Here is a 21,199-nt window from a genome sequence, read left to right as displayed (position 1 = left end):
CTGTAGGAGAATAGAAAAATGGGGCTCAGACACCTTATTTGTACAACATTTTTAAAAAAACAGTTAACTATTAAATACACACAATGCAAAATGAAAGTTTTATTTCATTTTTGTCTATATGTAACTGTAAATGAACCAATCTTAAATTGTATATTTAGCCTCTGTAGCAAAAAGACTGAATCTGTTCTCGTTTTTTAGTTAAAATAAATCTAAAATACAACTAAAAACAAGAAAAGTAGTGCACAAAAGACAAGTCAGACAGATAAAAAAGTATCTGAAAGTCATGTCCTTATGAAAGGGGGGGAATTGAGCAAAGACCTGACAAGAACTGAGAGATACATCTGGCCCTTCACTTCACCCATCAGCTGTTTGGTGAAGTCTCATCAGAGATGATCTCAGTGGGAGGGTGGCTGTCAAGAAGACACTTGAGAAAAAGGTGAAGGTCTGCCAAATTACACAAGAACTTGACTGAAAATTGGGGGCTTTATTTTAGCCAGTGGTGTTTGGTAATATTACAGTCATCATTTGGCAAGCATATGAATGGAAGAATGGAACAAAAGGCAAACAACATTCAGTTTATCTTCTCTGATTTATGAACAGAAAGTACGTATTTAAACTGTCATTGAACATGTGTCCCTCTCTGTCTTGATTTTTAGCACCAATGTGCGGAGGCCAGTTGAGAGGACCCAGTGGTGTCATCACATCTCCGAACTACCCAGTTCAGTATGACAACAACGCCAACTGCACTTGGGTCATCACGGCGACAGACACATCTAAGGTAAATGTCATTAAACACGGAACTGAAGCAACAATGCAGGGTGTTAATTTTGCTTTGCCGCTGTAAGCACAGATTTCCAGCGGTGCCGTAAGTGGTATCTTTAGCTGCCAGCTGCCTGATGAGTTTGCACCTTTTTAGGGAGGAGCTCCAGAGGAAGCGCTTCTCTGACACAGATGACTCATTTTATGCTTTTGATAATTGCTACAGGACACTTTAGGGGCTGTTCAACACACCATGTGACAGCAGCTTTCTTATTGAAAAATGTGAGCGATAAGGAAAATGAAAGGTGGGGAAAGAGCACTGGAAGCGAGCCAGCAAAAGACAAAGCGAGTTGTTAGAAACACCTGTGGTGAGGGAGAGAAGGAGTGAGTAAAATGGACAGGAGAGTAATGGAGAGGTTTTGAGAGCATGCTTGGAGGATATCATGAAAGTGTCACAGCCATTCTGTTCAGACCATTGACTTTGGAGTAGTGTTCAAGGCCAACCAGCTGCTATCCTGCCAAATATCCTTCTCTGAACTCAAACAAAATGGTTTTACAAATCCGTTCTCTTATTCCACTGCGCGGGATAGAAGAGAGGCTATGTAAGGTGAGAGGCAAGGGAGGACGGGGAGTCAGATCTAATATGCCCCCACAAAAGTCCACCCTTTGCTTGCATGTATACAAACACAAACAAACATTGACACCCTTGGGTATACCCAGGAGGCAGCCTGCTGGAACAGACACCAGTACTTTAGGCTGCCTCTTGCTCTGTGACTGGTTCAGATGAAGATGGAGAGAGACTGCTCTTTCTGTTTAGAGACATAATGGGCTTCTATTCCTGCCCAGCCAGAAATGTTAGGTCAGCCAGCAGACTGAGGCAGAACAGCCTCAGTCTGAAGGGGGGTGGGCGAGCCGTGACAAAGCTCTGCTAGACCTACCAGCCTCATGACATGATAAGTAATTTGGGTTTTTGTCAAGTGGTGCTGCTTCATAGTTTCCCAAAGATACTAAATGCAGCTGTTTGAAGCTGGCAGTCTTCATGTGTTTATCCATTTATGCCAGAAAAAGCCAAAAAGTGGCCCCAACTTCCCAGACTTACACCAAGTTACACAGAGCTATCATCTGGACCCGACAAAGCTCTGAGACAACGTAAAACAAATCAATGTGCTTTGAAAAATCGACTGAATACAGGTCATGTTTTTTTTTCTTTTAAAGCAAATGATCTCCACAGAAATGAGATTTTTCTCTTATTAATATGCTACTTATAATGGTAATGAACTCGTTTAAATATATATTATTTTTAAAAGCACTCTCATGTTGTCATTACTGCCTAAATCCTATGCATGTAACTGTGTGTGTCTGGTTTGCAGTGGAAAAATGACCCGCAAGGATGCTGCAGTATTTACCAGGAGCAGGGTGTATGTAATAGTTTAATAAATAATCAGTGTCCGGGCAGACATTCAGAGCTGGGGTTTCTTTACTTAAGTCACAGCAGCAGACTTACAAGGGATTTACAGCTGACTTGACAGAAGCAGAAATACAGGCAACGGAGCTGCTGCAAGGTTTTCTTCCAGTCCACAGATGAACTAACTGTGCCCTCTATATATAATGCTTAGTTCAACCTTGTTGGATACAGTGGCAGGTATATGTGCCTACGGATTATTCAAGTATTTACAATAGCTAATATGTTATGTAATACTGTTAAATATTCTAGACCAGCAGCTGCAGAACAGAAAACTAAATGTTGTCCCCAGTCTTGCTTACAATAGGATTTCATTTATGATAGGATTTTTTTTAACTAAATGTTTTTATTGGAACATTTGGCACAAAATGGCAGGCTAGTTTAGAACCGGGACTCTTTTACTGCAGAGCCATGCTGTTGCTTTGAAGAATGCAGTTTGGCATTGTCTTGATGAAACAAGCAAGGCTTTCATTGCAAGAGATCATCTGTGGGCAGCATATGTTGCGCCAAATCGTGTATATATCATTCAGAATAAATGGTATATGAACAGATGTTTAAATTATGTGAGGGTATGCCGTGTGCAGTAATGCACCCCGCATACCCTCGCATCACAAATCCTGGGGCTGTGTAGGATGAGCCAGACACCTCCCCCATCCCATCCCCCCGTATAGAGGACACAACGGTCATGATTTTCTAAATGTTTTATCTTTGCCTGCTGGAGTTTTACTTTGCTTTCATGGATGCAGAAACAAACTGTGTTCACTGACAATGGTGTTCAGAAGTGTATCTGAGCCCATGCAGTGATTTTCAAAGAGTCGCGCCTCCTTTCAGAGCAGTGCTGCCTGCGGGGCCTGAAGATCACGGCAATACAATATTGGTTTTTTAGCTTTCTTTCAAGCGTATAGAGATTTCTCTGAATTCTCCAAATCTTCGCATGATATGAAGTAGTGCAAATGATAAAATCCTCAAAACAATTGCATCAGAAACTCTTCTTAGTGGTAAATCCAGCCATTTTCTATAGGCTGTCATGGAACTGATTGAATATTTTTTCCATTTTGTTGTCTTTTCCCAACTACTTTTGAAGTTGTAGGAGTGTTTATTTCATTTAATATTTACATTTTACACAGTTTTGGAGACATGGTTTTACGTTGCTGAAGTTGCTTCAGCTGTTCACTATGGATGAGTTTTCTTTTTTTTACAACTCTTTCACAATATGGCTGCTGTGCTCTCTCTCTCTCCCTCTTTTTTATCTTCACCCCCTCTGTACCTCACCTGTTGGCTGGCAGATGGGAGATGAGTTTGTGGTATGAAACTCTATTTATCGAGCGATCTGACCTATTTTGCCTACACACCATCAATCTTTCCTCTCCACCTTGGCAATTTTCATTAAGAACTAGGTTTAACATAGGACAGAATGCAATTTGCATTTATATAAGCTTTTTCATTAGGCCCTGCTCTCTCTCAGCCCTCTGAAAACATTAAGAATTTGGCGGAAATCAGTGGCAGCCAATTTAAACTAGGAGGCAAAGACTTTTCCTTGTTTGGCTTTTTTATTTTTATTTAGCCTCCTCTGTCACTCTATTTTTTGCCCTTGTTATTAATATTCTGCACGTTTATAATTAAACCGTTTTTGTTTGTATGTTTAGAGCTGACCCCTTTCGCTTGCCTCGGCTAGGACGCAATTATTGTTTCCTTGTTTTTATCTTGATTTATCCTTCAGCTGCAGCGCAGACCTAAAATTGCACTCAAAGAAATCATGATTTATGTTTTATAGAAAAGATTTATACACTAGATTGCAACAAAGTCTTTTTGTTGCCTTAATGGATCCTATTGGATTACATATATCCATATATATATGTATGCATAGAGAGGCACGTGTAATAGCCCACGAAGGCATCTGAAAGCTGCTATCATGATCGGCAAGAGTGAAGGTCGTGCAGACCATCTGGCAGGCAATCAGATATTTGATTAGTGAGAAACAGTTCATAATCAGCAGACGCAGTAAACACTTACAGAAGCAAAATACCAATACCGAGCTGTTAGGTCACACAGTATGAGATTTAAAGGAGAAAACAATTCTAATAACAAAAAAAATAAAATAAAAAAACTACTACAGTGTATACAGCTGGAAGTTTGATGGACAGATATAAAAAAAAAAACTGATGTATGATGGATTGATGAACAGAGGAAAAGGGAGTCACAGATGGGAAGAGATCTCTCCTCTGCATTTGGTTCAGGGAGTATTTAAGCATCTGCTTCCCTCATTTGTCTCGTTGATGTCCCCTCCGTTGTCTAGGTGATCAAGCTGACATTTGAAGATTTTGACCTGGAGCGAGGCTACGACACGCTGACGGTTGGAGACGGCGAGGTAGTGGGAGACCAGAAGACCATCTTCCACGTGTGAGTGACTCATTTGACCTCGTTTTCTCCTGCCTTTAATCTACCCTCTGTTCCCTAACTTCTTTTAGCTACCCGTCAGTTTCACTTTTGCAAGTCATGTTCCCGGTAATCATATTCTGCCTTCGCGCTCTCTTTCCTCCTCACCTTTGCGGGACACTCGCCTTTTCTTCCTCCCCCCGCGCCCGACAGCACCCGTCTGTCTTCCTGTTCCCCTCCAGCCCTTTTTTTTCCTACGGTTTCTCTTTTATTTCATCACCACCTGATGCAGCAGGGCATGAAAAATAGATGTCGCACCACATTGTCAATCATCTCTCTTTTCACTGTTAAAAACAAGATCACAGCCATGTGGCGCAGCATTGCAAAACTGCATATTGATGCCCCCTAATGGAGTTTGCGCTAGCAGATGCTCCATAACAATTCACAGGATGTTGTTATTAATTGTGCCGAAATTTACCACCTTAATAAAGTTTTTATAGATCAATTTTTATGCAAGGCTGCCGAGCTGGGGTGGAAACCGGGAGGGGGAGGTTGGAGATAAATGAGGGAGAAGTATGCAAAGGAAAGGGTTACTGATGTGAGATCATCCTCACATTCATATTTTTTTGTCTACTTGCTCAAACACCAACAACACACACAGGACAAACACTGAATATGGCTTAATCTCTTCAATTAAAGATTTTCCTCCCTCTCCTCCCCCTTTATGGACTTCTTTATGCTTTAAAAGTAGAGAGAGTAATTGAGTCTTTGCGCTCCTGCACACAAACAAACTAGAACAATTTAGTACTGGAGAATATACTGCAGCTATCAGCACTGTTAAACTCAGGACTATATTTTTTGAGAATCAGTGGTGCAGCCGAGCGCGTGCAGGGTGTAGGGAATTATTTAATATTTTTTTGTAACTTTATGGTCAGAGGCATGTAACCTTAGTGCAGCACAGTCATAAATGTGCTTTATAGGCAGTTAGTCACAACCAATCAAATCCACTCTTTTCATTTCAAGACACTGTGCTCTGACAGTTTAGCAATGGAAAGAAACTATTGCAGTGAATATGCGACAAGAGTTTTTCCCATAAGGGAAATAATGTCCTTGTTTTGGATCTAACAGTAACAATTAAAAGGGTGGTGACGATAACAAAAAACACACAAAAACATAAAGTAGGTCATCAACAAGGACAGTATTCTAGACAGTGATTAGCTTACAGGGAAATTATTAGCATACTGATATAACTTGTCTGGGTGGAAATTATATAATAGCCTTGTCTATTATTTTTGACAAGCTTTTTAGTGCTACATTAGACACGCAGCATTTTATACTTTCTCTCACAAGTGCTTAGGAGTTCACAGACATTCAGCACATTACCAAAAGGCTGTAAAAGAGAACAAAAATCTATCCAGACACTAGTAGCAATCCCACCATCCTACATGTTCTGTCACTAAAATTAGAACCCTTAATCACTTACTCTGCAGCTATACCCTTCCTAATTAGAGTTGGGTGGAATTACTATTCAAATGAGATTAAATTACTTCTGTGGCATTGACTGATCTTGCATTCATTTTGCACTTTGTTGTCTCCTGCTATTTTGAATGTAAGTGTTGGGATAGGATAAAAACATTTCTTAGCTTAAAATTCCTTACAAAATTTGTAAAGTTCTTAATTTGTGTAATGATTTAGCAAAAACAAGGTCTCTCTGTATTTTCTAGGTGATGACAAGTCCACAGCTAAAGCACTTCTACTGCTGATTAAAATATTGCACAAAGATATAGAATATTCAACAGAAAGAAATGTCTTTTTATAAGGTGTATGTTGGCTTTTCTTGCTTTATAGTCTGTCTGGTTCGACTACTCCAGACCTTGTCGTGAGCACCAGTCATCAGATGTGGCTCAACTTCAAAACAGATGATACCAGTGGCTCGTTGGGCTTCAAGGTGTCCTATGAAGGTAAGGTTGCTGTATATATTTTGGTTCTGGCTCATTAACTGCATTTTAAAACGGATTGTTTAACTTCTTTAACCTCCTAAGACCTGAACTCTTTCATGGCATGCATTTAAAATTTTCTTTGCTATTTGTGTTGATTGGGACCCGATGAATGTAAAAACAAAGAATTACCCGATTTTATTTTTTTTACTTGATTTTTGTTTCTGACAAAAATGAGATCTACATATGAGGACATTTGTTTTAAATTTCGATAGAACAGTGGCAGTATAATGTCCTCGTAAGTGGATATCAGGCCCTTGTAGGGAAAAATGAAGTATTTCGGTCTAGTCATCGAAAAATGTGATGTCCACATATGTGGACGCCAGGTCCTAGGAGGTTAAATCATCTTAAGAGTAGCATCAAAGGGGAGTCATGTTAATGGTAAAGCATTTTTTTGTGGTTTTGCAGTGAGTCATCATGGTGCGGTGGTACACTGATGTTAAAAAGCAAAAGCAGTCTTTATAGTTAGACTTTAAATCTCGACTTTCTCCTTTTACAGTTTGAAATAGGAGTGGATTTCTTTTTTGATCAGTTACGCTTGTGCGTTGTGACTCACCGCTCAAGTCTAACTATCATATGTCCAAACATAACACATTTTTCTTCAGTTGGCTGCTGGTCTTCCCAGTATGTGTCATCCCAAGTTTAGCTTCAAAGACATAATCATTGGAGTTTATGTATCTGTCTCATATGAGACTTTAAACAGTAATATGACATCGATTTCATCCATTTTCTTCCACTTGTCCAATTCAGCGTTGCAGTTGGGCTGGAGACTGTCCCAGCTGTCATAGGGCGAGAGGTTGCGTACACCCTGGGCAGGTCGCCAATCTGACACAGAGAGACAGACAACCATTTACACTCACATTCACACATACGGCCAATTTAGAATCACCAATTAACCCAACATGCATGTCCTTGGACTGTGGGAGGACGCCAGAGTTTGCAGACAGACCATACAAGCTCCACATAGAAATGCCCCAGCCTGCCGTGGATTCAACCACAGGACTTTCTTTGCTGTGAGGCGATGGCGCCAACCACAATACTGTCATATCACGAACACAACTAATATATGGATGTTATCTAGCAAAAGAAACCCAAACAAACAAACAAAAAAAGGAAAAGAAGAGTAATTGGAACTATAGGAGAAAATTAAGTCTCCCTTTTTGTGTGCGATCTCAGTGCCTCTGTTCTTGGCTCTTGGCAGTAGAGTCTGGAGCTCTCAGGCAGCAAAACAACTAAACAAAGAATTAAAAAGAAACATTAACCACACATAAGCAAACAAGTATTTGAGTAGTTTATGGGTGATGTTTGTGTCCTCTTTTCAATTTAATTCAGTTTGAGTCTTTACTGCTGTTTTGCTTCTCTCCTTTGCTCTCTATTTCCCCAGCTACATGTCACGTCTGCTTCCCTTCAGCTCCGTGTCGCACATAGTGGAGCATAGGAGAGATAACGATAATGCTACTAGAAGAATGCTATTAAAATGGAGCCACTTTGATATAGTTATATAATATATTATTTTTTAGAATAAAATGTATTCAAATCATAACAAGGTATGAAATTTTAGACCCTCTGATCTCTGTGTACTTCATGTTGCAATACAAAAAACAACCCTGTTTCAAGACCTCATATTTGCGTTCACTAAACTGGTCATAAACAGTCAGTGGGTCATCTAGCTACATTCATCCTACTGTCTAATACCAGTGCGTCTATCTCTGTGTAATTATGTGTCTGTATGTGTGAGCTTTAACAATAGATCAATGTGTGTTTTTGCACGCGTGTTTGAAGATCAGATACAAGTGTGGGTTTGTGAATGAGTATGTGTGCGTTCTGTTTTCCAGTGTGAAAGCATGTGAGTACTGGGTGTTTGCCAAGGTTTTTCTTCTAGATAAGTGCGCTGTTTGCCTCTCAGAAGCACAGCAAGTCTTCTCCCTTGCCCACAGATGCTTATTTTTCATCAGTAAAAATAACAGCAAAAGTGGAGCAGCATGCTGAACCAAAGTGTAATTAAAACAATGAGTTCTACTTAATGAAGGGGAAGAAACGCTTTGAACCACTTCACCTCCCAGATTGGAGCACCCAAAATCTAATTTGCATTCTCAATTACTTGTATTTTAAGCCTGATCATCAAGTGTAATTGCAAACACAGTCATACCAGAACCCACACTCCCACCTTACCCATACGTTGTGGGTTGCTCACACTCTGCAGTGGGCTCTGTCTGTTCTGAAAATGCAGCGCTTGCAAAGAAAATCAGTATTAATGCAAATGAGCCTAAAACCCAACCACTGTCGTGCTTTATACTGACAACTGAGGGTATGTGATATGAAACACTTGAACTTCTTGTTATCCAGATGCAAACGAACGCACCAATGGGCTAACACTGAGGGCAAAGCATCATGTCATTTGTATTTTGAGTACTCCAGCCCATTCATTGTGCAGGGCACTAACAGTTTATGATTAAACATCGGATATAATCATCTGTTAGCAAAGCAGCAGTTGAGAAAGCATCTGTTGACAGAATTTTGAATTTTCGCCTCATTGCAAGGTTACCATTATCTTCATGCACTTTTAAATGCGACTGCAATTTTGTAAATACTTTAAATACTGTTGATTCAGTAGTGGAACTGAGAGCCTTTAGAGCCCACTGAGACATTGTGTGCAGTACTGGGTTATACCAATAAACTTGACTAATAAAGTCCTTTTGTCATCCCAGGCCTTAGGAGATTGCAGTGTAGCTGTTGACAGTAATTTGAGTCTGTGTCCCATTAACGTGCCCGGATTATTCTGGAATGTCAGGGAAGGACAACAAATACGCCCTTACATCTCTTCCCTTATTCATGAGAATCAGCAGCTGTTTCGTTCACTTACCACCCTGTGTATGTTGTGTACAAGATGCTTTCATATGTGCAACACACACTTTTATAAATATGTTTTAAACAAGAGACACACACACACACACACACACACACACACACACGCTCTCACACACACTTCAAAGGATTCTTATATATTAAGCCAATTTTTCCTAAAGTTGTAATTAGAGGGACCCATGAGGCAGAGAGGCCTACGGGTGTAGGGACGAACAAGTGATTGCATGATCTTGTTTGTGTTTGCACGCGTGTGCATTAATATGTAGATATTCTTGTGTTTGCGTAACAGCTGGATTGCTCTTTCAGATCTGGTTTCTGTCATTCCCTCGGTTCATTTTATCCTCCATTCTCTCTCATTCTCTCTTGGATTCACCTCAAAACTTGCTTTCAGCATCCCCCCCACCACCCCTTTTAAAGGTGACTTCCACGTAAGATCAATGAGTTGTCTTGTGAATGAGGCTGCCTCAGGACAGCCATACATCCAAACAGCAGTGAGCTCTAAATATGTGTTCTAAATGATGATCATCGTTAGGGCTGAGTATGGATTTATACCCGGCATCACCCCCGGTGCGATTTAAAATCGTATTAGGCCCTGCCATCATTTCCTGGATGGATGAGCTTATTCGCTCTCTGTGTTCCCCCATCCAGATGCCTCAATAGGATGCCTCAGCATTCCCATCTGCAATCTAAGACCTGAGAAAAGTAGAAAAAAAAGAGTTAGTGAATGAAGGCGGCCGCATAAATCTTGCAATAATGAAATTGGCGTGTTTGGTTTTAAGGAAGAAGAGTGGTCGCAGAGGTGCTGGTGTGTTTTGCGCACGAGTCGTGAAGTACTCACATCAGCTCCCAACACGAACGAGGTAGTTTGTCACACAGTAAGTCGAGGAGTACATTTTCAGTGGGGGGAGGGAGAAGCACTTGGGAGATTTGCACGATTAGAAGGTAATAGTTTAGGAAAATAAAGACACAGTAAAGAGACCAAAGTGGAAAACAGTGCATAAAGAGACAGGGAGTTCATTCATGTTGGCGTCAACAAAGGTAAACGTCAAAGTCAGTGAAGGTTTATGCACAAACTGCGTTATCTGAAACAAAGCCCGGACTTATCAGCATTCTGAATTTGCAGAGATTAAATCCATATTGATCTTGTGGGTGGTAAACAAGTGCATTTCCCATAATGACACTTTTGCATAAATGCTTGATGCAGATAATGTGGAGCAGCTCTTATTCTCCATGCGATGTGCCCTTCAGTGTTTCCCGTGAGTTAAAAATGTATTTTGCTACTCCGCTGCAAGGAAAAGGGGGCAGGGAATGTGCTGTTGCAATGGTCCATCAGAGAGTTGGTGCTTAAGCAGCATTGTATTGTATTTCATTGTATTTTCCATTATTTTGACTCCAAATCACCATTTTTACAAACTTCCTCTTTCAGCAAAAGAGATGATTGATTCTAAATTATTGATTAGTGATTCTAAAATAGTCTTAGGTGTGAATGTGTGTGAATGTATGTCTGTTTCTCTGTGTCAGCCCTGTGACAGCCTTGGCGGCCTGTCCATGGTGTACCCCAACTCTCGCCCTATGGGAGATCAGTGTCGGGAAGGTTACTTTTAAAATGTATTCCATTACAGAATACAGAATACATGCCCCAAAATGTATTCTGTAACGTATTCCGTTACGTTACTCAATGACAGTAACGTATTCTGAATACATTGGATTACTTAATATATTATCATGCTTTTTACAACAACATGAATGTACTATTGCTGTGTGATTTATTACTATTACTGAAAGTCCGCGACTCCGAACTGTAGTAAAGGGACCTCTGACTAATACGGCGGGGTCCCTGTCGGCTGGTAGCCGAAAAATAGCTTTACTTTGTTGTGTGGGTCAACTTTTCTTGCGAGAGACAGAGAGAGGCGTTGAAAGGCTGCTCCAACGGAACTTATTGTTTTCGGAGGAAAACACGAACACGGTGTACAGTCGAGTCTTAATAGCTTACTTACAACTGGGCTCGTCAGGCACTCTTCTTGGCTGCAGTGGTTATTATTATATTTACATGCTTCCAGCTCCCGTTTTTCCTCGGTGACAACTCGTACCTTTCCACTCCCCTTTTTCTCCCTCCTCGCGCTCACAGACCCATAACGTGTATGGCAGTCCATTCTCCCTGCAGCACGGACTACACTGCCCATGATGCTACATTCTTTAGAGCTATGCTTGTAGCATTCTGCCTGTTAGCTTAGCACAACAACAACAACAACGAAAAGGCGCTCTCTCACCCAGGAAACACGCAGTCGCAGAGAGAGAGAGAGAGCGTCGCCCTGTAACCATGGCAACCGTAACGCTGCCGCCTGGAACAACAGAACGTAGCTGTCAAACAAAACCCAAACAGTCCTGACCCGCGACAAAATGAAACAGGGAAGTACCGCCGTGTAATCCATTTATTTCAACAAAGTAACTGTATTCTGAATACCACCTTTTTAAACGGTAACTGTAACGGAATACAGTTACTCATATTTTGTATTTTAAATACGTAACGGCGGTACATGTATTCCGTTACTCCCCAACACTGTGGGAGATGAGGATAGACTTAAGCCCCCCCGTTTATCCAGAATTGGATAAACGGAAGAAAATTGATGGATGGAACAAACCAATGGGAGCTATAATCATATCTGTTGTAGTTTCATGAGGAAGAGGATCCAGATTCAGATTCCAGAGGGCGACAAAGTAAAATCCAAATCTTTCATCCGAGTAGTTGTCATACACAGAGCTCAGTCAGCAAACGCAAACTATGCAGACAAGTACATTAGCAGACTTCAAGTCCATACCCAGGAAGAACAAGCTAGGGTCTACTAACTACATTAATAAAAACTTAAATGAATAGTCAGACCTTTACTTTTTAAGAGTACAATGTGACAGGTGACCGACAGAAACAGGGTCATATATACTGAGGATAATGATTAGGTGAACAGATGTGGCAGAAAACTCGCAAGGATCAATAGTAAAACTATCAAACATTACAAACCCCAACAGGAGGGAACAGAACAGAAACGCAAAACCATCTCAGAGCAGGCTTTTTCTCCCTCTCTCTCTGTAGTTGTACTGTGTACACCACAAATTCATCTTTCTCTGCATGACACAGAAATTTGCATAAGTCTGTTGCTTGCTGAATTGTTCTGTCTTATGTATTTACGTCCACCTGCGCAGAGATTGAGCAAGGCAGTTGTGGAGATCCTGGAATTCCAGCTTACGGCAAGCGGGAGGGGACAGGTTTCCGTCACGGGGACAGACTGTACTTCGAGTGTCTGCCTGCCTTCGAGCTGGTGGGGAAGAAGAACATCACCTGTCAGAAGAACAACCAGTGGTCAGCTAAGAAACCCAGCTGCGTTTGTAAGTTACTGGACGACTCCCCTCCGATTCGACGTACACCTTGCGCACACGTGCATGAATCAAACACTGCTCGCAGGGACGAGTACAGGGAGGGCTGCATAATAAATTGTCAGATTATCCTTACAGTTTGCCTTGCAGAGGCTGTGGATTTTGAAACAATAGGAGGGATTATTAGCTAATTAACGCCATGAAAGACAAACACAAAGTGAGAGAATTAGAGGGTGAGGAGAAGAGGGAAGAGAGCTGACCATGCAGATAATACCCACTGTTGTATTATTGATGAGACAATAGAATGGACAAAAAGCTGCAGTGTGCAGATAAACATCACAGAGCTGAATGACAGAGAGCTTCCTGGCCCAAATGTCATTTTGGCTGCATAATACTATGAAAAAATGGGTTATTTAGTTAACGCTTAACAAAATATTACAGTCATGTTGAAACAATGCAGCCGGCTTGCTTTTGCCGTTGAAGTTGACGCTGTAAATGTGATCGCATGCTTTTCTAACGTACAACTGTTCAATTGTGTGTTTTCATAGTGAGAGAGTCGCCAGTACGTTTATTTTTACCAAGCATCTTATTTTATCCTCCTTTTCATGCTTAAATGAGATTTGTTGATTTCTGTTAGGTCCTACAGTCAGCTAAAAGTATAATGTATCCAACTAGGACACCTTAGTAAAGCAAGCATTCTTAATTTGCCTTGTCTTATGCCTTTGATTATCTGTAACCCTTTGATGAGCCTAAGAATATGTGCACGCTCATCTGGATGCTTTTCAGAAGCAATTTTTGTCCATACTGAAAACAAAGTGCGTCGCGTAATGCTCAACATATTGCTCGCCTTATCTCCTGTGCATGTAGTCACCAGAAGAGTGACAAACTGAAGAATTTAGCAATGCAACAGCTGTTTGCACTGACAAAAAATGTCAACCATGGCTTTCAATTAACTGCCGGTGGTCTAGGCAGTCTTGTTGTCTTGTGGAAAAGGGTCACAGGATCTGACTAGTAAGGCACGCATAAGCAATTACTGATAAGACCCCATGAGAAAGTGAACATGAGTGCCTGAATCATCGTTCAAGTCTCACTTTGTTCGTATCCAGACTTAAATGCTAATGTAGTCTGTAGTGTTTTTACACGGTCGACACATTAAATTGCTTGAATAGTGGGGACAGGAAGGTGAACACAGCAAAAGTGGAGTTATTCTAAAATGTAACATGTATTAGGTTGCACGTCGCCCGAGGTTGTTGTCAGCACAGTGGTGGTTATTGGAGTTGTCTCCTTCTTTTGAAATATGTCTACGGCACGTGTGTCTTGAGGTGGTACAGATTCAGTAAAATGAATCAAGTCATAGTGGCTTGTTGTCAGCAAAGGAAATGGAATTTGCCTCTTGTTTTCAGTCTCCTGAACAATTCTCATTTTTATGTTGCTTATCTGTATTTCTTCCTCTCACCCGCTGTCTTTGTCTCTATCTCTCTATCTCTCCTATAGTTTCCTGTTTCTTCAACTTTACCACTCCATCGGGGGTGCTGCTATCTCCCAACTACCCTCAGGAGTACGGAAACAATATGCACTGTGTGTGGCTCATCATCACCAACCCTGAGAGCAGAATCAATCTGGCCTTCAACGACCTCAGCATGGAGAAGCAGTTTGACTTCCTCTCCATCAAGGATGGGGGAAAGGTAGTGCATAAGCGGATGTCCTCGCTTACTTTGAAAGGCTCTTTGCTGACCTGTCTATCAGTCATGGTGCTTGTCAGCAGGAAAAGCAGCCTCTGTAATTATGCGTACAAGCTAAACAACCTTTCTTCCAGTATCACTGGACTTTATCGCTTTATCTGTCTACCTCACTGTAGGATCCGTCTGCTCTTGTTTTGGTTTTTTTAATGGTTTTAAGCTGAGTATAGCTTTGGTCTCAGCAGAAAATCGTTATCTGTCTTTGTCAGGCTGAATCTCCTATCCTGGGGACCTTCTCTGGTGATGTCCTGCCTCCTCCCATAACAACCAGTGCGCATGTAGCCCGTTTGGAGTTCCTGACTGACCACACCTACACAGACAGAGGCTTTAACATCACATTTACAAGTAAGTACCTCAAAGGAGATAAAGTGAAGTCTTTAAAGCTTATCACAAAAGCCCACATTGACTGTTGGATGTTTTGTATTCTCAATTGTTTGTGCATGTTTTCAGTATGTGTGTGTGTGTGTCTGTGTTTGCGCGCACATACAATAGGGCTCATGAATCATCCACAGTATCTCTGTGCTTGTCTCCCATAGACTGCATAAACTGGCTAAACATTACTTAGACACTCAAAGAAAAATGACAAACTCTCACTTTATTGTCTAAATAGAAACTTGACGTCTAAATAAAACCCAAGCGAAGATGTAGCATCTTTACCTGACAGATGCATTTGCACCTGTGCTCATTATATTCTGTTCTGGGTAGCTGCTGACTTCTGAGGAAATTCTAGAAGCACACTGGCTGCAGTTCTGGTAAACCGTTTTTATGGTTATACTTTGTTCTGAGTGTTGGAAGCAGGATTCATTGCATGCGCACTATTGTGTTATGAGTCTGGTATTGAAATTCTTCTACATTACACCAAAGAAAATAACTCGGGAGGGAGCGTCTAACCCTCACTGAGCCGCAAAGTGTCGGGTAGTTAAGGTGCCTTTTGCTAGAAAAAATCTAAATTTTTTCTCCCGTCTTTAATTGAGAGCACACTCATAGTAGTTTTAAAATGTAATTAGTTAATATTTATCATGCAAATCAAGATTATGAGATTATTAACTAAAACCTAATAAAAGATTCACTAGCTGCACCCACGTCCTCATTTATGTTTGACGGCGTTTTAGTAGGTAAAGGTGAATGGCTTGGACATGAATTGAGCTGCAGTTTGGGGAACGCCTCGAAGGGGACTGGCGGCGGCTCCCAGGCCTGGCAGATTTCCATGCATTAAATAGAAGTGAAGAAGTTAAAGAACTGAAAAGGGGAGCAAGGGTGGAGCATGTAAACGAGAATTAACAGCTTGTAGGACTGGGGGAACCTATATAGATGAGAACTGGAAAGAGCGTGTTCGTAGGCGTGGTCCCGCTCCTGAAATTCAGATACTTAATCTCCAACTAAGAAATAGGTGCCAACCCCCCCCCCCACCAAAAAAAAAGATGAAAAAATGAACAGAATCAATATAGTGTAATTAGAAACCAAACAATACAGTCAACATGATTAAATATTAAAATATACAGAAAATGTCTACCATGGTTAAGGCCAGATTTGCTAACTCAGTGTGCCAGCGCGACCTGGGTTTTGGCGTTAAAAAAAAGTGCTGTTGGTATTTACGAAGGGAATGCAGAGACAGGATTGCGTGTAGGAGGTGGGAGCTCAGAGGTTTTTGCTGCTGACCCTGTTGCAGTCGTATTTCTGAGAATTCCTTTCGCAAGTTGTAAAATATGGTGAGAGATTAATGAAATCAAGCCTGCAAGCTGATATAAACATAAATACACCGATACTTAACACTGCAAAAAAAAAAAAGCACATCTTGTTTTTTTGCGCATGATATTGAAATAAACCAACTGCCCTCGTTTTTAGTAAGCAGCACCACCTTTGTAAATCATTCATAAAACTAACCACACCTACAGTACGAGTACTGTAGGCACTGCACTCAGATGCTAATTTGCCACATTTAGTCATTTTGAGCCATAGTCTTACATATATGTCTTATAGTATGAATCAGCATTGGCATACAAGTTTTGTTCTCACACTTAACAAAGCCCTGAAAGGATAGCTGCAGCTGGGTTTGTGTTAGGATATTTAAATCAAATCCCCTCCATGACAGAGATCTCTTACTGTTTATTTATATGTTCATTAAATGCAGTGCACAGTGATGCCTGTTTACAGTATACTGTGAAGATTGCTCATCCTGTTTCAACTTAACCTCGGCTCTCACCAAAATATCTCTTTGATGTTAATCTATATCAGCTCAGCAAGGCCAGAATGCTTTCAACCCCCCCCCCCCCCCCCCCCCCACCCTTTGCACGAGCTCATTTGCAGACGCGACATCAACCAAGCCCAGGTGCATCTGGAAAGCCACAATGTGGACAACACATGGCGGCTAATGCATTAATTAGCATGCTAGATGAATAAATAAATAACCGTGCCGAACGAATGCCACGAGCAGTTAATTGAAGATGACGGTTTGTTCCTGAGAACAGTGTCATCTAACTGCAGGACGGTTTTTGAGGAGGTTGTGGGGCTGAGCACACAACTTTCATCATTCATGTTAATTAAGGACATGCCAAACTGTATTTAGGCAATTTCTAGCGCGTTAATGAATAAGATATTTGTGATGGATGAGGTGTAGCTGGCACTTGGTTTGGGTCCAGTAACTACAGAACAGGGATTCATCAACACCTACACGCGTCAAATACCTGCATGTGTTTACAAGAGTGAGAGTAAGTGAGAGAGATAGCAGCCGAGGTGATGTATTTGTTTACAGGCCGTGTTTCAGGGTTATGACTCTTCTTGTATGACTGTGTTTCTTTGTGCTCTTTCTACTTGAAATTTCATCGAGAGGCCTGATTGATAAAGTTGTGAGGCTGCATGAAAGCAATTACCCTTGTTTGTTTACCTCACGATTACTTCAGCAGTGTCATCTGGCACTGATGATCTGCATACGGTGTGGTTTCCCACCCTGTAGAATGACTGCAGCAGGGTGAATCAGTGTGACTAAGTGAAACAAATTCCCGCTTGTTACATGCTGGAGTGGCTAAGTGCTGACGGTACAATGACAGAAAAAGTTTTGTCTTGAAACTCAAGCAGTTATTTTGGAGTCTTTACACAGGACAGCATGTGATGTGGATTAATATCAGCAGAATTATAGACAATCTCTTTTTCCATTTCATTATCAAGCAAAGACTTTAAGCAACAGGGAAAGCATTTTTCCTGTTTATAGCTAATGTATTAAGTAGTCTGTTTTTTTTCTAAAGTCTTCTAAAAGCTGACTCTGTACTCGTCACTAACCCCCATCTCTTCTCTGCACTTCCACAAGCGTTCCGCCACAACGAGTGCCCAGACCCGGGTGTGCCGGTTAATGGGAAACGCTTTGGAGAGAGCCTTCAGCTGGGCAGTTCCATCTCATTCCTGTGCGAGGACGGCTTTGTTAAGACCCATGGCTCCCTGACCATCTCCTGCATTCTCAAGGACGGCAATGTGGTGTGGGACAACGCTGTTCCTCGCTGTGAAGGTGTGTAAGAGGGCTCATGTGTACCGTTAGAAGAAAAAAAAACTTCTGATAGCTCATTACCCGGACTGTCCTGGAGGTATAACACAGCTAAACGGGAGAATATGTCCTTCTGAAGGGGATTCTGGCCCCCAGACCTTATGCTTGACACCCCTGGCTTACCATTTGTGGCTGACACCTAAGCAGTTGAAGAGATTATTGGAGGAAAATGAATCCTTTTGCTAAAAGATGCCTGAAGAAAAATATGGAGCAGAACAAATGAAAACCCCTTCCTGGACAAACATACGTACAGCTGCAGGGACTTCAAAGGTTTAGATTACACGCTCCAATCGCTCTTAAATATCCTTTTAACCATATTAGGGAAAGAACAAGTACATAAAATGTTACCAGTAATAAGGGAAGGTTGACCCAAGGGGAGCAGGGAAGTCAGAGACGATCTATGATCTACATTTCATATTGAAACAAATTGCTCCCCTGTTTCTATTTCTGCATGTAACAAAGAGCTAGAACCTTAGTGTTTATATTTTATTTATTCATTACATTTCTCTGTACAGCAGACTAGTAAATTGTATATATCAGAAAAAATCCACATTATTTATTTATTATATACTGCACCTTGTTACCTTGGTATTCACTCTACTAGTTACTTTATGTCCTTCTAAAAAGCACTTCAGTAAAATGTATGACCCTCTATACGCAAAATATCCAAGGTTCACAGGATGTCCTGAAGATAAAAGACTATTTGGTTAGAATAATAAAAAATTCTAACACACACACACACACACACACACAAAAAAAAAGTTCAAAACTAAGTTCAGAATACGCCTTGCAAAAACAAACTAAGGAGAAAAAAAAGAGATTAAAAGAAATATCTGTACCAGTTTGGACTTTGATGTCCCAGTCCCTCTGAATGCTTCTGCAGTTCTTATCTCCCAATGGTACTACCCAGCCAGCTATTTGCCTCAAATACCGCCAAAAAAAAAAAAGTTTTTGTCACCTCTTGTATACAAACGTTAGCAAACTTTGAATCGCGAGTAGTAGTTTTGATGGTATAGCTAGCTAAGTATGCAAAAATGTTATAAAATAATACTAATAATAGTAATAACTCCACCTGAATTAGATTTTTCTCAAATAGTTAAAGGAGATATAGTTAATTACTCCATTCTCAGTAACTTTATGTCAGTGACAGCTGAGCTCAAATTGAAGCTGGTGATGACCCGGAGGCTTTGTTCTTTCCAGTTTGTGATGCAGCGGCCATAATTTGCTTATATAGAGAGAGCTGAACAATCATCTCTGCCTGACTCAATACTCAATGAACTATCCCCAAGAAGTAGTTTAGTTTAGATAATACTCACCATTAACTAGCCGCTTTAAGTGCAGTCACCATGGCTGGAGCTCCAAGGGACTTAATCAGGTTCTCTGTCTGTGATACGCAAACGAGGCACCACTATTAAAACATGTCACAACCCCCCACCACCCCACCCCCGTGTGCCACAGCAGTTTTGTGTTCCTCCATCTATCATACCCCTGCGTTTGTAGCCTAATGCGTTTTATAGATGTCCTTCAGTATGCTGAGTTGGCTGATTAAATCATTCCACTTCAAAGGGAGCGAGGAGCTGGCACAGTAACGAAGCCGTCCACTGTGCCCGTGTGCTCTGGTTAAGGATAGGCAGTTAAAAGGAGATGCGGCAAAGAGAGCTGTAACAGAGATTAGGGTGCAGGAGAGGGGTCGGCGCACTCAAGTGTCTTTTGTGCTAGCGATCAAAGACGTCCCATTTCGTCTTTTTGATGGGAGAAGGGCTCGATGATATGTTTAAAACCCTGACTCCTTGCATAGGTGGCACACAAATGCGTAATAAATGCTCATGTGCACACAGACACGCAAACACTGACACGCGTGTTCCGGGAGAAGCGGTTAACCTTGAAGCGCGCTGTCACCAGCTTCCATAAGATAAACCTTGGCAGCAAAAAGAAATGGGATGAGCCCCAGCTGATGCATGGGAACATCTGTGGGCAATGGCATACATCATCCAGGATAGACGTGCATTCATTTTTTATTTTTTAATCTGTTCTTTCTCTACCTCTATTTCATCTCTCTGTGTTAGCCCCGTGTGGAGGGGATCTGAAGGCTCCCAATGGAATCATCCTCTCCCCTGGCTGGCCAGAACTATACAAGGAGGCCCTTAACTGTGAATGGATCATTGAGGCTCCTCCAGGCTACCCCATCAAGATCATCTTCGACAAGTGAGTCACCCACATAGCAACTGCTCTTGTGCCAGCACTTTCTGTTTTCTCATAACAGGCTTGGATTTTTATTGCTTTTACCTTCTCACTGTATCACTGTGTTCTTACATCGTTATGTCTCACTTTAACCTCTCCCAACGCCTTTCCTTTATCGGAGTAATGCAGTAGATCTAATGCACTTCAACACATCCACCAACCAGGATAATACTGCTTTATTTACTAAAGTCCTTCAGAGGGGTTTGATGCTTTCATTTGATATCCTGAGCCCTAAGTACGCAAACACACACAATGCAAAGGGCTATGTAAGTTGAGATGGTCTGTCAAGAGGGACTGTGGAAATGGGAGTGGATGTAATTTGTCCTGATGTTTGAGAGAGAGACAGTTGTAGGATCAAATGCTACATCAGTGTTTCACTGAGGCTCATCTTCGCTAACCCGGCTCATCCTGAGCGCTTCCACGACAGCGGGCCATGCAAAATGAATAGCGCGTAAATGTTTGTTGCTCTTTAATTTTATGTAACATCAATAAAATATCACGAACCGCTTCATTTAGATGACACGGTTCTGAAACTAAGCAATTTATTCACGCTTTGAAGATGAAGTGGCTCAGGCAACAAAGACAGAAACACACATACATGCTATTGAAATACTGTATACACCCACCAAAGCCAAATGTCTCAGGATTCTCCAAAAGCAGCATCACTCGCTTTTGTACAGTTACCACTGTTATTACACTGACTGGCTAAATGTCAAAAATACATTTTTAGATGGGATTCTCTACATTGCCTGTTTTTGGTTAAGACCATATTGATTCATTTACTTTACAAATTGTTCATTTCATCAAGTTTTATCCAGCTAGTCAAGCACAGATTAAAACATGAAGTGAAAATGAG

The 21,199-nt window shown here is 41.2% G+C and overlaps 1 protein-coding gene across 2 annotated transcripts in view; it reads left to right on the top strand.

The window, feature by feature from the left end:
* Nucleotides 1-21,199, top strand: part of csmd2 (CUB and Sushi multiple domains 2) — a 271,925-nt gene that overhangs the window by 143,105 nt on the left and 107,621 nt on the right. For both annotated transcript variants that reach the window (XM_026155795.1, XM_026155797.1), the window contains 8 exons: nucleotides 657-778; nucleotides 4,518-4,621; nucleotides 6,446-6,558; nucleotides 12,658-12,840; nucleotides 14,323-14,513; nucleotides 14,777-14,912; nucleotides 17,872-18,066; nucleotides 20,169-20,307. In XM_026155795.1, coding sequence (XP_026011580.1) covers nucleotides 657-778; nucleotides 4,518-4,621; nucleotides 6,446-6,558; nucleotides 12,658-12,840; nucleotides 14,323-14,513; nucleotides 14,777-14,912; nucleotides 17,872-18,066; nucleotides 20,169-20,307 — 1,183 coding nt within the window. The remainder of the gene's footprint in view (nucleotides 1-656; nucleotides 779-4,517; nucleotides 4,622-6,445; nucleotides 6,559-12,657; nucleotides 12,841-14,322; nucleotides 14,514-14,776; nucleotides 14,913-17,871; nucleotides 18,067-20,168; nucleotides 20,308-21,199) is intronic.

The sequence above is a fragment of the Astatotilapia calliptera genome, chromosome 22, assembly GCF_900246225.1.
Source record: "Astatotilapia calliptera chromosome 22, fAstCal1.2, whole genome shotgun sequence".
Lineage (NCBI taxonomy): Eukaryota > Metazoa > Chordata > Actinopteri > Cichliformes > Cichlidae > Astatotilapia > Astatotilapia calliptera.
Note: the sequence above shows the minus strand (reverse complement) of the source record. Positions and strands in the feature narration are given on the sequence as shown.